The sequence below is a fragment of the Prunus avium genome, chromosome 1, assembly GCF_965620075.1.
Source record: "Prunus avium chromosome 1, drPruAviu1.hap1.1, whole genome shotgun sequence".
Taxonomy (NCBI): domain Eukaryota; kingdom Viridiplantae; phylum Streptophyta; class Magnoliopsida; order Rosales; family Rosaceae; genus Prunus; species Prunus avium.
In genome coordinates, this window is record NC_142284.1 from 16,949,954 (window position 1) to 16,966,986 (window position 17,033).

At 35.1% G+C, this 17,033-nt stretch overlaps 2 protein-coding genes across 3 annotated transcripts; both read right to left on the reverse strand.

The window, feature by feature from the left end:
• Positions 1-13,492: 13,492 nt before the first annotated feature.
• Positions 13,493-13,975, reverse strand: LOC148297431 (uncharacterized; the record flags this gene model as incomplete). The annotated part of the gene is made up of 1 exon (XM_088250488.1): positions 13,493-13,975. A coding segment is annotated over one exon (483 nt), but the record flags the coding sequence as incomplete, so codon positions are not given.
• A 764-nt stretch (positions 13,976-14,739) lies between these two features.
• On the reverse strand, positions 14,740-15,737 carry LOC110769999 (uncharacterized). 2 transcript variants are annotated; one of them, XR_002528663.2, is made up of 3 exons: positions 15,615-15,737; positions 14,835-15,408; positions 14,740-14,804 (listed from the first exon to the last, which is right to left on the reverse strand). XR_002528663.2 is itself a non-coding variant. In XM_021974074.2 (2 exons), the coding sequence occupies exons 1-2, from the start codon at positions 15,619-15,621 to the stop codon at positions 14,921-14,923; spliced, it is 495 nt and encodes a 164-aa protein (XP_021829766.2). In that variant the 5' UTR covers positions 15,622-15,737; the 3' UTR covers positions 14,834-14,920. The 2 variants fall into 2 exon arrangements, 1 of the variants encoding a protein (XP_021829766.2); XM_021974074.2 differs by lacking the exon at positions 14,740-14,804 and having other exon boundaries at positions 14,834-15,408.
• Between the last annotated feature and the right edge of the window lie 1,296 nt (positions 15,738-17,033).

Consider the following 17,033-nt stretch of genomic DNA (forward strand, 5'->3'; position numbering starts at 1 on the left):
AAGAACGAGGCTGGAGTTCATTTCCATTTTATAGTCCATGTCTTTGTTTCTTTGTAGTGTCTACTATTTGAATGTGGTTAGTTATGGTATTGGAGTTGAGAATCTGGTCTCTTGGGTCGATCTGTGGAATTTAATATATTGATTTTCAGCATGAAAAATACGTTCTACATGAGAAAAGTAGGGATTATGTGCTAAAATATGATACGGGTTTGAATATGTTAGGTTGTTATTTTTATTCTTCTCCATAAGGAGGTATATATAAGAGTTTACATGAGTGCTTTATAAGGAATTAGATCCAGTAAAGGATTAGGAAAGTATCTCCTAATTATACAATGATTTGACAACTATATAAAATAGGAAAGTAAATCCCCTAATTAATCAAAGGAAATAAATCTATAAAATAGGAAAGTAAATCCCCTAATTAATCAAGGAAATAAATCCCCTTGATTAATTAGGAGACTCACTTCAACACTCCTCCTCAAGTTGGTGCATATACGTCACAAATGCCCAACTTGGTAAGTGAGTCAAGAAATTCGTAGCACCCAAGTCGATAATCCATGCAATTCAGGCAGAGTCTTTGGCTACCGGTCGTTTGCTTCGGGCGACCGGTCGCTTGCTTCGGGCGAACCGGTCGTTTTGAGTCTGCAATAAGAGAAGTAAAAAGTGATATGAGAATGTGAGGGATTTTGATTGGAGGAATTTGATTTGAGGAATTTGATGTATGAATTTGATGTAGGAATTGGATTTGAGAGGTATGTGTATAAGATTTGAGGAATTTGATTTGAGTATGAGAAATTTGAGATAAGGCATTTGAGGACTTTAGATTTGAGGGATTTGATTTGAGTATGAGAAATTTGAGATAAGGCATTTGAGGACTTTAGATTTGAGGGATTTGGATTTGGGAGAATTTGGAAACGATATCCATGGCAGTGGAATGATTGAAGAATAAAAGAAAAAAGATGTGTTTAGGATTTCAGGATAAGAGGATATGAGGATGTGGGTATGAAGATCTGAATCTGAACAAGGAATTTGATTTAGGATACGAGGATAAGATACGAGGATATGAGGGATACGATACGAGGAATACGATTTGTGTTTCAAGAAAATTCGATACGAGGATTTAGAGAACACAGAAACCTTGTGAATTCGGTTAAAGGACACAGAAACCCTGTGAACACGGCTAAAAGGACACAGAAACCCTGTGAACACGGCTTAAAGGACACAGAAACCCTGTGAACACGGCTAAAGGACACAGAAATCCTGTGAACACGGCTAAAAGGACACATAAACTTCTCTTCAATTCTCTTCTCCCCCTGAAGAGAAGGGTATGTTGGAGTTAAGAAAGAGGCAAAATCTCCATGATAAAGAGAAACATATCCTTTTTCACTCCCCCTCCCCCCCTTAAAGAGGAGGGGAGGATAAATTTTGATATGAGAATTTAGAGACAACCGAGGATCGATGGCTCTGATACCATGCTAAAATATGATACGGGTTTGAATATGTTAGGTTGTTATTTTTATTCTTCTCCATAAGGAGGTATATATAAGATTTTATATGAGTGCTTTACAAGGAATTAGATCCAGTAAAGGATTAGGAAAGTATCTCCTAATTATACAATGATTTGACAACTATATAAAATAGGAAAGTAAATCCCCTAATTAATCAAAGGAAATAAATCTATAAAATAGGAAAGTAAATCCCCTAATTAATCAAGGAAATAAATCTCCTTGATTAATTAGGAGACTCACTTCAACATTATGAACCCCCGAGGTTATGTGGGTCTTGATCAAAATCATAGAAGGATCAACCCCTAACATATACTCATCAGTAATCTGTGTGTATTTGAATTTATTAATTTGCGCAAACGAGAAGAGGAAACTTTCCCGCATTCGAATGCCATGAACATCTGAAAGCTAAATTCTGAGCATGAGAAAGAACTAATAACGAAGAAATCTGACTTATTGATTGCCGCAAAACAAGTCCATACATATCTAGTTTTTCATGCCTCATAACCTGTGGTCAAGTCTTGACCTGGCCCATAAAATCTAGTTTTTCGCCAACTATTTTTTTTTGTTCTTCTAGGTCGTGCCATTTTTTTTCACTCAAGCCGCTTGCTTCATTTTTTGTTTTACTTACTCACCATTGATATATAAAAGAAAAAAGAAGCAATAACAAGAAGAACAAGAAGACCAAGAAGAAATGGTACGCTCGACTTCTTGTTGTACTTGTTGCCAACTTTGCTAATCCCAACACGCTCGCCTTTGTTTGCATAAAATGTATTGCCACAAATGTTGTGGTTTCGACCCCTTTTTAGCATTATTGTGAACCACATCATTCATTCGTGTAACAAAATCAGTAGCGTAATTATAGGCTTTCCAAGATAAATGACCTTTTCTAATTTTGTTTCATGAACTTTTCTAAAAGGAAAAGGTGTAGGCATTACATGATACCTTACCTGCTTTGTTTGAATATAAACCCCAATCAAGAAAAGTGTGATGTAGAACAGATAACGAAAGCAATCAAAAAGAAGCTGGAGCGTGCTAGCGCTAGCCCTATCGTTGTTATGCATTCGTGATTTGGATACCATAATTTTTTGTGTGATTTGGATTGATTCGGTATGCCTTATTTCGATTTTGCTTTATTTCTTTTTGGATTGTTAATTTGAATCTTAGTGGTACTTAATACTGTGCAGGCATCCTACTTGCGTGTGTTTGGGTTTACGTTAGGTTAGTGGTGGTCCTACCATGTGCATATACTGCTCTTGCTTTTCAAATTGTGATCATTTCACCATGAATTCAAGTTTGAACAAGATTGAGACCAAAAAAAAAAAGTTTGAACAAGAGTTTTGTTCACACTTCACGTATTCAAATACGTATATGGTAGGGTTTGAAAACCTGCCCGTGAACCAGCGAGTGGTCTCTATCGTTTGAACTGTGACATTGCTGTGTCTTGGCATTATGTACGTGCCCCTTTTTATTTTGACATAACTCTTTTTGGAATCTGAAAAACAAACAGTTTATGAAGGCTTATATAGTTGAAGGAGAATTATAAGCATAATCTTCATTCAATCACAGTGAAGATTAAAAAGTTACATGTCCACATTGCTGGTACCGCCGACATCTACTCTCTGTAAACTATAATGACTACACATGATAGAACACACATCAAGAATATACAAGAGCACATCTCCTCAATCCGATCCCTTCATACACTCATTCTAGATGTGGTGAATTCTTTTGTGTGGGTTGGCTTGATCGGTTGAGCAGGGGCGCTTGTGTTTTATATGCATCTGACTAGGAGTCTCTCCCATCAAGAAAAACTCTCAAGCAGTCCTTATTGCATTAGGAAATAAAAACCCTAGTCCATATTAATTAGGAATCCCTTTGGCCCATGTATTTAACTTAAACACTTGTACAAAGGCTACGGGCCGAGTAGTAATTGAGTCCTTGATCAATATTGAGCCCAAGACAACCCTATGATGATTAGAAGACCACTTAAGTAGGTAATTAGAATAATCTAACGTCTTACATTCTCCCACTTGGTCAAATAATCATCAAGGCTTCAAAGTTGATCACTGTATGGCCATGTAGAACTCAACATCACTCTATTCCTAAATCAAGCCACTGTCAAAAATGTAAACTTACATGGAACTGTCAGAACACATTGAATTTATAACATCCAAGGTTCTTACAACCACACATATAAGCTTGCAAAATCACATAAGGCTTCCATCAAGACTAGGACACAGAATGATCATGACAAAACTTAATTTGTGTTTACAAAGGTCACTTTCATTCATAAGCCCTTCCTTAAGAGATTACCAAGATCTCTCCTTAATGACACTGGCATGAATTCATGTCTTATGCAGTGACTGTAGCTAGCTATACTGCATAGTGACATGTTACTGGATTCATTTGTCAAAGAACAGTAAACATAAAACTGAAGTCACGTAATCTAATAAAAGAACTGAACCAAATAGCAATAGACAAAATATATGAACTGTCTCCAAGAAATCTAATGAAATTGAGTGGAATAAAACTCAGCTCCCACTAATTCTACATATCAAAACTTAACGGCATAACCATAATTGTAACAAGTATGAAACAACCTTATTCAATGAATCAATGAACCACTGGAAAAATTCTTTCTTTTACCCTCTGATCGGTTCATAATTGTATATCATTTTGTACCCTTCTAGCTTATGATTTGGTTATGTTTTTGAGTTAAACTTGTGCTTTTAATCCTTTTTGTGTTTATCTTTCAGTTAATTGACATTTAGGTAACAATGATGACTTTGGATAGGAAATGATGCAATCCATGCATGTTATGGGCTGATTGGCATATGAGGAATATGAGCTTAAAGACAAACTAATTTTGGCTACAGCTCCTTTCCAGCCCAATTTCGTAGGTCAGCTTCTTGGCCTTGGATCAGCATGCTATGGGGCTTGGATGAGGTGAAGATCTTCATGAAACTTGTTCCAATGGGTGTCTAGTACAACATATCCAAATTTCAGCCCAATTGGACATTTGTGGAGTGCTCAGCCCGCCCAACACTCAACCTTGCTCAGCAGGATTTGCAGCTGCCAGCTTGGAGCCTTGTCTCCTCCTTTTAGCCATGTGCCTCACCCTAGCTATAACTGACTTTGCACCCAACATAATGAGTGAAGTTGGGAGGCATTCCAGCTATGAAAATCTAAAGGAGCAAGTTGGTACATGCTGGAGCTATTATAGAGAAAGCATGTGCATGCATGTGAAGCAAAGAGAAAGGAGAGAGATGAAGAATGAGGAATGATGAGAGGCATTTTGCTTCAGCCTTTGAACATGGGAATTGAATTGGCAGATCACTTTGGAGCTGGAGATCAGCTTTTGAGCTACTAAAGAGAAGCATGGGCATGCATGTGAAGCAAAAGAAAGAAAAGAAATGAAATGAAGTCAATTCCAGTCCCTGTTTCGGCAGCCAACTTGCAGTGGCCAAAACGTACACTTCTACTACTCTGATGGGAATACTTTCTTCATAGAAGTTGTTCCAATGGGTGTCTACTATAACATATCCAAATTTGAGCCCCATTGGATAAGTTTTGAAACCTCTGGTCTTCCTACACCAAGTCTGGTTCAGAAGACTCGTTTTTGTTCAACAACCAAAAGAAGACCACATGGGTTGGCAGCAAAAGGCAGCCACAATTGATCACCTTTGATCCCATGTGAAGAAAGCTTGAGGTGCAGCAAAAGAAGTATGGGATGAGATTGATTCCAACCACACTAACATAGACAAGATGAAGTGTGAGTTATGGGTTGTATTAAAAGATGAAGGATGGTGTGGGAATCCATCATGATGTTCCTCCCTCTTAGCCCTATAAATAGAGAAGCCTTCAAGCTTCAAAACAGACCCCAAGGGGGGAGCTCTCAAACACTTCTCTAGAGCTCCCTTCCCTTCTCTCCCTCAAATTCTCTTAGTTTCCTTTCAAGTTTTCAATTGTTGTAACAAAATGATTTTACTAAATTTTCCTTCAAGTTTTCTTAGTTCCACTTTACTTTTATTTGTAATGTACATTCTTTCTTAAGTATTCAAGTTTAATTAGTTTCCAAGTTTCAATTATGGTTTTTGTTCTTATTCATGATGCTTATAAGTTAATATGCTAGTTTGAATGATTGATCACCATTTAGGCTTGCATGTTAGCTATCTTGGTTTGAATTAAGAGTAGACACCATGCTTTAATTCGAATTGAACTATGAATAGGAAGAGTATGTATGGACATTCGACAACAGGGATTAGATACATGCTTGGTTGTTTAAATTGTTCTTCTATGCTTAATGGGTTCCTAATGCTTAGTTTTAGGTTAGACAACAAATGATCAAATTAGGGAATTAGGAACACAAGGTTATGACCAAACACCATGACTTAATCATACTTTAGCTAGAATTAATCCATTAATCTAAATTGAACTTGGGAACTTATTTGCTTGAGTTATTTCCTTTTTTTCTTGTTTTATTTATTTTCTTTTTTCATTTCTATTTTGTGTAGGGGAAACAAATTGGATCATTCAATCACCAATCCTCGTGGGATCGACCTCGCACTTACATATGCTATACTACCAAACGGCTCGTGCACTTGCGAGTATCATAAGTTGAGGATGCAGCTGAATCCATTTTGGTGCAGTGAATCCGAAGCAACACCCTCTCCCTTACAAGCATGAACCAAAATCCAAATGCTTATTAGCAATCACAAAATTCAATTGAAAAGGCAAAAGTCATTGATTAACTACTGAAGATTTGAACAAAACTGCATGAAATAATAAGAACATATAACATACGTAAACCAACCTTTGTTCTTATTAGCCTTAAAATCCTTAATGCAAAATTAGATTGTTAAGCGATTAATCAGAAATATCCAAATTATTGAATACATCCTCAAAGAAGATCATTAAACGCTCCCACTCATCAAAACATATATTTTGCATGTTACAAAAATGGATCAAAACCATATAAAATGAATTAATACATTATAAAACTTTATCGCAATCCAATCCTTAGAGTTAGAACTCAAATTTAATTTATTCAATTCTTTCTCAAACAACACTTTACATGTAAGTTGCACGTAGATGAGAAAAACAAAAACTGTAATTGGAAGCATTCAACTTTATTCCACTTGTATCTTAAACACCGATTCAATTTTCTTTAAGCAATACAAGTAGAAAACAATATGCATGGTAAGAACTTTAATAGCCAAAATAAACAGCCAGTCATCCAAAATATTGGTCAGAAAAATATAGGTGCACAAGATAAAACAAGAAGAGCACAAAACCAAACAATGTGTTAATCCCATACATAGTACTTAATGGTGTAGAACTTCATTTTGCCATGTAACCAGAAATGAATTCCACATATACTCAAAATTTTATGAGTTTATACAATTATAAAACCAAGATAACGAGTGTGAAGCCCAAAACCTTACATCAATTCTCCCACTTGGGCAAACACTCACTACTTTACGATGCACCAAAAAACTTTATATATATATATATATATATATATTGATAAGATTGCGTAAAGAATTTTCAATTCATGCTACTAAAGTAGTTCAGGGCATAAACCATAAGTGCACAAAAACTGTCAAGTAATTTCCAGCAATGATATGTACTTACTTTAAATTTTACCATAATTACTTTATAAGTCTGATTAACCTCAAATTTCTTGGAAACAAACTAGAGACATTAGTCTTCATATAGAAAAATATAGAGTTGTTTAAGCTAATTGAAAAAATCTGGAAATTGACTTACAAGGTTACTCAGAAAAACTGCCAGCACATTCTTTTTCCTGAACACAGATCACTAATAAAATTCTCACAAATAATCTATACATCCAATAATCACGAAACTTTGCAGAATTCATGAAGACACGTATATGCTCAACATATCAAAAATTCAGGTCATTTGAAGATCTTTAAGTGATTCATTCAACAATCTTTACTTATAATGAAGAATCTGTCAGCAAAAATCCTGTGCATATGTTTCAACTTTATAAATTCACCAAAAATTCAATTCTCAACATATTTTCATGAAATCAGCAACTATAGAAAACTTAGAAAACCATCCTTATCGCCTAAATTTGTCATGAGTTAATTCAAGTTACAAAATAATCCAAAACAGACATCATAGCAGCGCAGTTCACAAACCGAAAATAGTCAACTATAAAATTGTGAATGCTTAGCAATGTGCACCTCAAGAAATTTGACTATCCTTATGCATTCTAAATATAATATAACATTAAGTGTTATATAGGTGCGAACAAAAACGATTAAACCATATCACATAGCCAAAATATAAAATGTCACTTTATCTAGTTTTAAAAAAAATAAAAATAAAAACACCTTTGAGCAATCCATGGATCATTCGTATCTTCAGTAATTTACATATTGCATGTGCCACTTTGATTCAAATCAAGTAAGTTAGTAATCCTTAATCAAAAGTGTAATTTTATCTGTGCATCTCATTCATTAAGAAATAACAATACAACAGCAGAACATCCTTATTTCTAATGCAAGATATAGCATGACATGTTCCTCATATTAAAACAAAAACTTTATACAAATAATTCGCCATGCAAAACCCAAGTTTTTCTTTAGGTGATCATTCAAAATTATCCTTTCTTGGGTGACAATATCATATTTCTTAATATCAAGCATGAATACTATATAACATGACATATAAATTGACGTCGATAAACTGAGAATTGAAAATTGTAATGGCAATAAAATAGTGATATTCCTTAAATGCAAGTGATATAACTGCAATTAATACTTGTAAACATATATTCACAAGGCAAGTTTGTCTTTATTCTTGATATTCAATACTGAAAGCATCAATTATAACACCAAACAGCCTCAAAAACACTTGCAGCAGTACGCCAAACCATTTAAAACAAGCCTACTTTAGTTTATTTTAGTCTATATGATGAACACAACCTTACAGATCAATCCAACTTTACATGATTCAATCCAATTAAATATGTATCAATCCTTTTACACGTATGAATCAATCCAGCTGTATGATATAAAACAGTCACTTGATTGCATATGAAAAATAGCCAAGTATCAAACATGTCCATACATAACCAAATAAGAAAACACAAATTTTCGATCAATCAAGTCACAAATACCAAAATTGCATACATTCTATGAATATGCATAAACCTTGATGTGAACTAATAGTGATCAGAAACTGTAGTGTAACTTGAGAGAATATTTGATATGAGAAATTAATGCAATCAATTTTTCATACTCATATCTCCTTTATGTGATCAACCAAAAATCTATTTCTTTGTCATACCATTAACTTTCATGACTATTCAAGATCACCAATATCAAATTATCATCAACAACTTAAACATGTTACAATCCGTATAACAAGAACAAATTTTGTATGCCAATGGAGTTAAGGTTCATTGTGACATAACTGAAATCTTCCAAAATATATCATATAATCAATCTGTCCCCATATCCTCAATCAAACATAATTAATTCACACCTTTGGGTAGAGAATTAAACATGTTTTCAACACTAGGACATGAACATACACAAATTTCCTGAACAAAGAAACTCCCACGTCTTTGGACTAAAGAAATTCCTTGCTAATTCATGCAGTTCATCTCCCATGCTGTTCCATTATAAGTGTACTCATGTTAAACCACTCACATCTTTGGACAGAGAGTTTTTTAACACGCCTTCACCTACAATGCCAATTATGATCAATTCTTTAAATCCAGAAAACTATTAATGATTGAGTTGCTTTGGCTCACTCAACCATTGCTAGAATATATGTAGACTATGATCATAAAACTTCCAAATATGATAAAGTTAAAACTTTATACTTTTATCACATTTAATAACCAATCTTATTAGAATCAAAGGTTCTTTAATCAACTAGGTTGCTTTCGCTCTTTAAATTGAAACAAGAACTCTTGAAACTTTGATCTCAACCCTTCAAGCATGAACGAGAAAAGTTGTATATCGAAACATGCTTAACAAAGTATGTTAGTGTAATAAAGGGTAATAAAACAATATATTGCTTAACTTTCAGTTTTAGGTTTTATCACTTTGGGTTGGTACTTTATAACCTTTCGCATGTGTATAGTTGCTATGCTAATATAAAACCTAAACCTCAATAGAACATATTTCTCCAAAATGGGTCACGACAAAAACAGTTCATGACATATGCGATTACTTAACATGCTTGGGTCAATTTAACATTAATAACTGAAGCTACGGCTGAAAGTATGTATCAATTTATGAAAATTAAGCATGCTTGACATATAGAAAACTGATGTCATCTTTATAAAATATTTTAACATGCCGCAATTCACAAACTCAGTATGCATGATATCGTAAACTGAAACCATATGAATATCATGCAAATATGCCGTAAAACAAGATGTTTTTATTTGAAATTGTATTTAATTTGTGTCCAGGGAGGTATAAAAGGGGAAACAATACAAAGGCAAACAATATAAGTGTCACGACATGAGTTCATATTAGAGGTCCTTTATAATACTAGTTGCCAATTCTTTAGGATTAAAACTAATTCGTGACCACTGGATGCAATTTGCATAATTAAAAAACATGAAACTAATGTTATAGCCGCAAACTTTAGCAATCAATTCATATTCAATAAAATATCATACCCCATGGAAGCTTGATCAAGATGCAACAAAAAAGGAGGAAAACACAACAGCCCAAAGTCGTACTGTGTAAGCCAGCAGCAGCAGAAAACGTGGGCGATTTCTTTTGGTTCTAAAACATGTAGCCTAGGCTCTGATACCACATGTAAACTATAATGACTACACATGATAGAACACACATCAAGAATATACAAGAGCACATCTCCTCAATCTGATCCCTTCATACACTCATTCTAGATGGGGTGAATTCTTTTGTGTGGGTTGGCTTGATCGGTTGAGCAGGGGCGCTTGTGTTTTATATGCATCTGACTAGGAGTCTCTCCCATCAAGAAAAACTCTCAAGCAGTCCTTATTGCATTAGGAAATAAAAACCCTAGTCCATATTAATTAGGAATCCCTTTGGCCCATGTATTTAACTTAAACACTTGTACAAAGGCTACGGGCCGAGTAGTAATTGAGTCCTTGATTAATATTGAGCCCAAGACAACCCTATGATGATTAGAAGACCACTTAAGTAGGTAATTAGAATAATCTAACGTCTTACACTCTCACTATGGTAGGATGGAGGACAAGACTTGTTGGCGAGTCCTTAGTTAGGACTTTGGTTCCTTACTTAGTTAGGATTTTGGTTACTTACTAATTTATTTAGTCCTATTGTAATTGAGATTTATTTACCCTAAACCTCTCCTCCTCTCCTCGTCAAGGGAGGAAGGGATAGTGAAAAGGATATGTTTCTGATTTTCGGACGGATCAGATCGAATAAGAGGATTCCAATCCCATTGTAAAAAAAAATTCGAAAAGAAATTTCTTTTCCAATTATGTTCCAAAAATTTCCAAATTTCAACATTCATTCAAATTCGGAATTTTTGAAAAATTCCGAAATTCTTGTGGAAAATTTGGGAAAATCATTGGAAGTTTTAAACATGTATAACGATTTGAAAGTAAAATAAGATAAGACTAGAATAGGAAAATGAAGTGTAAGTAGGAAAATTAAATATAAAGAAAAAGAAATAATATAAAAGTGAAATAAGATAAGACTAGAATAGAAAAAAGAAAGAACAAAGTGATTAAAAAAATATTAAAAAATAAAAAGGAATGTAAGTGGAGAAAAGGGAAGTCCTTTTATTTTACTCATCACATCAATATTACATATAAGTAAGATGGATGGAGGGGAGGCCCTAGCTAGCTACAGATCTCAATCAGTCATCAGTTCACTGCTTCGTCTTCATCAGTACCGGCGGCCGAGTCGGTTTCTCCACCGGAGTCAACTGGTTTCTCTTTCCCTTGGCCTTTATAGATGTGGGTGTTGCCAACCTCAAAAATTCCTACTGTCTCTGATTTTATCCCCGTAATATTATTCCACTTCTACAAAAAAGGCAAAAGACGACGGGAATTCACCGTCGTGTATCCCGTTTTCAAACCTTCGTGAAATCGACCGACATCTTTTACAGAAGCAAACCACGACGGTAAATCCCCGTCGTTAAAACCAACAACGTCATTAACAAATAACAATCGAAGTTTCGAAGCTATCGCCACGAAGACCTGACCAGTTGCCATGTCATCCACATAATAAAGCTCCCCTTTTTAGTACCACGACCAAACCTCTCCCGAGTCTGGATATCCTGTAGTGAGACACAAGATGGATACATTAGTACAATATAATTTAACTGCGTAGTAACTTGTGGCACATATAATAAATTGCTAGACAAAGATGAAACTAGTAACACTTTGTCCAAGGGTAAAGCAAGTGTCAAGAGTACAGAACCTGCCCCCGTGACATGAGCATCATCATTATTAGCAGTCAAAAGATGCTCATGATGCCCCCGTAACTCGTCGCCCAAAACTGAAAAAATTTGGCGGGCACCGAAAATGGGAATTTAAAAAAAAAAAAAATTTAAACACTTTGCGCGACCAATATATTGTTTCGTCGTGCAAAGTGATACGTTCTTTAAAAGCAAAATAACTCCTCCACCATTTTCTCAATGTCTTCTAAATCCTACCATTTCTCTCTCTTTCCCACTCCCCAAATCCTACCATTTCTCTCACACTCACTCCTCTCACTTAATCTCTCATCTCTCTCTTCACTATCTCTCTCTCTCTCTCACTCACTCTCTCATCTCTCTTTTCATCATCTCTCACTGTCACATCTCTCTCTCACTATCTTCTCTAATTCTCTCACACTCACTTCTCTGTAAATTTTAAATTTTTTTCATTAATATGTGTTTGTGGAGTTAGTTTGGAGTTTATGCCAATTATTTGTTATTATTTTATGTTATTGTTTTGTTATTTGACAATATTTGTTTTTTTTTTTTGTAGGGAATTGTTGAGGCTTTGATGGCTAAAGTTGAGGATTTGATATAAGATGCTTGTAGATTTTATTATTGTACTTTGTTAATTTAAGTGTACATTTTGAATATTATGTATATTGGATAATTTGACCACAATTTTTCTTATGTAATTTTATTTTGAATATGTCAATTTAAATTAAAGTAATTAAGAAAAATAAAATCATACAATTAAATTAAATTTAAAAAAATTAATATAATGAAATTGATATAAGAGAAATAATAATAAAAAATGTCAAAAACCTTGCGCGACAAAATATTTCGTCGCACAAACTATTAAATTAGTTTATTTTAGTTTAAAATTTTCAAAAAAAAAAAATAAAAAAAATGAATATTTCGGCGCAAACCTTTGTGCGACGTTAACATTCGTCGCGCAAAGTACACTTGCTCGACATTAACTTTCGTCGCGCAAAGGAGATATTATTCGTCGCGCAAAGTAGATAATATTCGTCGCGTAAAGTAATTAATATTCGTCGCGCAAAGTTGTTATGTTCCGTCGCGCGAAGTTATTAATATTCGTCGCGCAAAGTTGTTATTTTCATCGCCCAAGTTGTTATCCTTCGTCGCGCAAAGTGGCTCTGTGCGACGAAGAATTTTCGCCGTCGCGCAAACCCTTTCTTTAAGAGTTTTGCGCGACAGAACTTGCGCGACCAAAATTTCGTCGCGCAAAGTTTGCGCGACGAAATTTTCCTTTGCGCGACGAAAAATCATTCGTCGCGCAAAGTGTTTTTTGTAGTAGTGAGAAGAAGAAGAAATACATAAATATATAAGAGAAATAAGATTCAGATTCAAAGAAAGGAACGCAAAGAAAAGTTTGAGTATAGGAGCTTTGGTGGTCATACTTCTCCAAAGCCTTCCACTACGTAATAGTACAGGAAACTCCAAGCCGAACCTTTCTTTCTCACTTATTGATTTTTGTCTTCTTCTTCTTTTTCTTCTCAGTCGTGCCTTCTTTTTCACTCAAGCCACTTGCTTTATATTTGGTTTTGCTTACTCACCGTTAATATATAAAAAGAAAAAAAAATTAAAGCTAGAACAAGAAGAATAAGAAGACCAAGAAGAAATGGTACGCTCGACTTGTTGTAGTTCTTGTTGCCAACGTTGCTAATCCCAACATGACGGCTGTTTTTTGCATAAAATCTATTTCGAGAAATGTTGTGGTTTCTCCCCATCCTTGCTTGATCACCACCTCCGCCTTCTTCGTTGTAAGCATGGTGAATCCCAACATATGTGCTGTCAATTGCAGAGAAATAATTCTCATTAATGTTGTTGGTCTCGTTGCGTTCATCAATATTTTCTGCCTCTCTATTTTCATTTTGTTGGAGCTCTTGTTCAGTTCTTTCTTCTTGGGGCTCTTGTCTAGAAAGCGTTCTAGGGCGACCATGAAAGTGGCTTCTTACCCTCTCATGACGGCTCTGGTTCAATTGTTTAGCTTCAGTTCGAGATCGAGACCCATCTTATATATATGCAAAGATAAAAATGGACAGATCTTCAAATAAGTGGAGGCCAATACTTCAAAATCAGATGGAAGATAATCTTTCAAGAAATGGAAGTTACTATAGGGACTAGATGTTTTGAACGTGTGTTTCCATGAGAGCATGGACCACGTCTTGAACATGGAAAAGTCTTTGTGGATTTATTTATTACTCTTTGTTATATCTGCAGTATTCCTAATGATCAACTTGGAAAAGTCTTCCCAGCAAAAAAAAAAAAAAAAAAGACTTGGAAAAGTTTTGTGAAAAAGGACTTTGTGTGCGTGGAGAAAGGTTCAAGATTTAAATTTTTGTTTTCAAATCTCGCCTGTGCGAGTATATTTAATAAAAATAAAATAAGGACGGAAGGGTCAAAACAAAACTGACTACAACATTGATGGCAACAAGATTGATTCAAAAGGGGGGGAGTTTGTTGGGATCGGAAAATTTGGCAACATGTACTACAACTCAAGGAAAGACGAAGCAAGAAGCCATGGTATAAGCTTTGGTAAAAATAAACAAGAGAGAAAGTGTCTACTATTTGAATGTGGTTAGTTATATAGTATTGGAGTTGAGAATCTGTGGAATTTAATATATTGATTTTCAGCATGAAAAATACCTTCTACATGAGAAAAGTAGGGATTATGAAACCCGAAGTCATGTGGGTCTTGATCAAAATCATCAGTAAACTTTCCCCCATTCGAATGCCATGAACATCTGAAAGCTTAATTCTGAGCATGAGAAAGAACTAATAACGAAGAAATCTGACTTATTGATTGCCACAAAACAAGTCCATACATAAATCTAGTTTTTCCTGCCCCATAACATGTGGTCAAGTCTTGACCTGCCCCATAAAATCTAGTTTTCCGCCAACTATTTATTTTTGTTCTTCTTGGTCGTCCTGTTTTTTTTTCACTGAAGCCGCTTGCTTCATTTTTTGTTTTGCTTACTCTCCATTGATATATAAAAGAAAAAAGAAGAAGCAATAACAAGAAGAACAAGAAGACCAAGAAGAAATGGTAGGCTCGAGTTGTTGTTGTACTTGTTGCCAACTTTGCTAATCCCAACACGCTCGCCTTTCTTTGCATAAAATGTATTGCCACAAATGTTGTGGTTTCGACCCCTCCTTGGTTGATGAACATCAACACCTCCTCCACCTTCTTCGTTGTAAGCATCGTGAATCCCAACATCTGTGCTTTCAATTGCGAAGAAATCATTCTCATTAATGTTGAAGGTCTCGTTGCTTTCATCAGTATTTTCCTCATCATTATTTTCGTTTTGCTGGAGCTCTTGTTCAGTTCTTTCTTCTTGGGGCTCTTGTCCAGAAAGCGTTCTGGAGCGACCAGGAAAGCGGTTTCCTACCCTCTCCTGGGGGCTCTGGTTCAGTTGTTCAGTTTCAGATCGAGATCGAGACCCATCTTATGTATATGCAAAGATAAAAATGGAAAGATCTTCAAATAAGTGGAGGCCAATACTTCAAAATCAGATGGAAGATAATCTTTCAAGAGATGGAAGTTACTATTGTAAACTAATTACATAAATTCCTTAAACCCTATACACACATAGAATCACATCAAGGAAAAGATCTTGAATCAAATAAAAATATTAATCATATTAGTATTACCTGCCATTGATGAAAGCTCAAAAGAAAAGTCTTCTATTCTCTGTAGAGTTTCTTATGTTCAATTAGCAATAGGGACTAGATGTTTTTGAACGTGTGTTTCTAAAACAGCATGGACCTCCTCTTGAAAATGGAATAAGTTACTATTATATACATGGATTTATTTATTACTCCTTGTTATATCTGCAATATTCCTAATGATCAACTTGGAAAAGTCTTCCCAGCAAAAAAAAAAAAAAAAAGAAAAGACTTGGAAAGGTCTTGTAAAAAAGGAATTTGAGTGGAGAAAGGTTCAAGATTTTCATTTTTTTTTTCAAATCTTGACTGTGCGAGTATATTTAATAAAAATAAAATAAAAGAAATACAAAATATTTGACTTCTTCGGACACATGCACCATTGAAAGAGAAGTTCACATTAATTATATAATAAAATTATAATTAGTGCTTGCAATTATAAATTATCTAGCTAATTGATTACGTTGAACTTTTGTTTTGATCACATGCAGGACAAAAATGGACCGGACAGACTTTTTTAAGTGGCCATGCTTGTGGAAAAATTATACAATACAGCAATTTGAATAATCACCAGTGTTAACCAGGGCCGGGCCAGGGCAACTAGGGCATCTTCCGGGGCCCACAATTGAGAGGGGCATAAAAAAACGCTCAGACTATAATGAGTGGAAAGTTATCAGGGGTAAGTTATAAGGGGTTCACTTTATAGCCATCAAATCAATCCATGGGCTATGGAGAATTAAGATAAAGTTTTGCAATCGGGTAGGTGAGGAACCCAAACCCGAATTTAATATCTAGCATTGAAGTTGGTCCCAAAAAAAAGAAGAAGAGGCAAGTTCGAAGTTTGAACAGAAAAAATCAGTTCGAAGTTTGAACAGAAAAAACCCATCACTCTAAAACCCATAGCTCTGAGAAAAGGTTGAAGGCAACGGTTAATGACGGTTGAAGGCAACGGTTAACGATGGTTGAAGGCAACGGTTGAACGCAACGCAACTCCGTTCTCTAAACCCTGGAAAAGTATTTATTTTGAGTGGAAGGGGCAAAGGCGTGGATTCCGAAACAGTGAAGGGCGAAGCAGTGGAAGGGGAAGGAGAGAAGCCGTATTCGTTGGAAGTGATAGGTTCCATTTGTGGAGCAAAGCCGCACAAAGACCCCGCACAGACACCTTGCGATTGTTCAATAACCAGAATTTGGTGAGTAATTTATGGAATTTGAGTTTAGGGTTAGAGTAACGGTTTTCCCCAATTTGTACCATCAATGTTGTTGGATTTGGTATCTCTTCTTTGTGCTTCACTTGTATGTTAATTTTTGCTTGGATATATGTTAAAAAACGAATGAAAATCAAGTCACTACTACAAAAAGTGAAAAAGACAACCAGAAAAAGACGACGGTAGAACATAAAACCGTCGT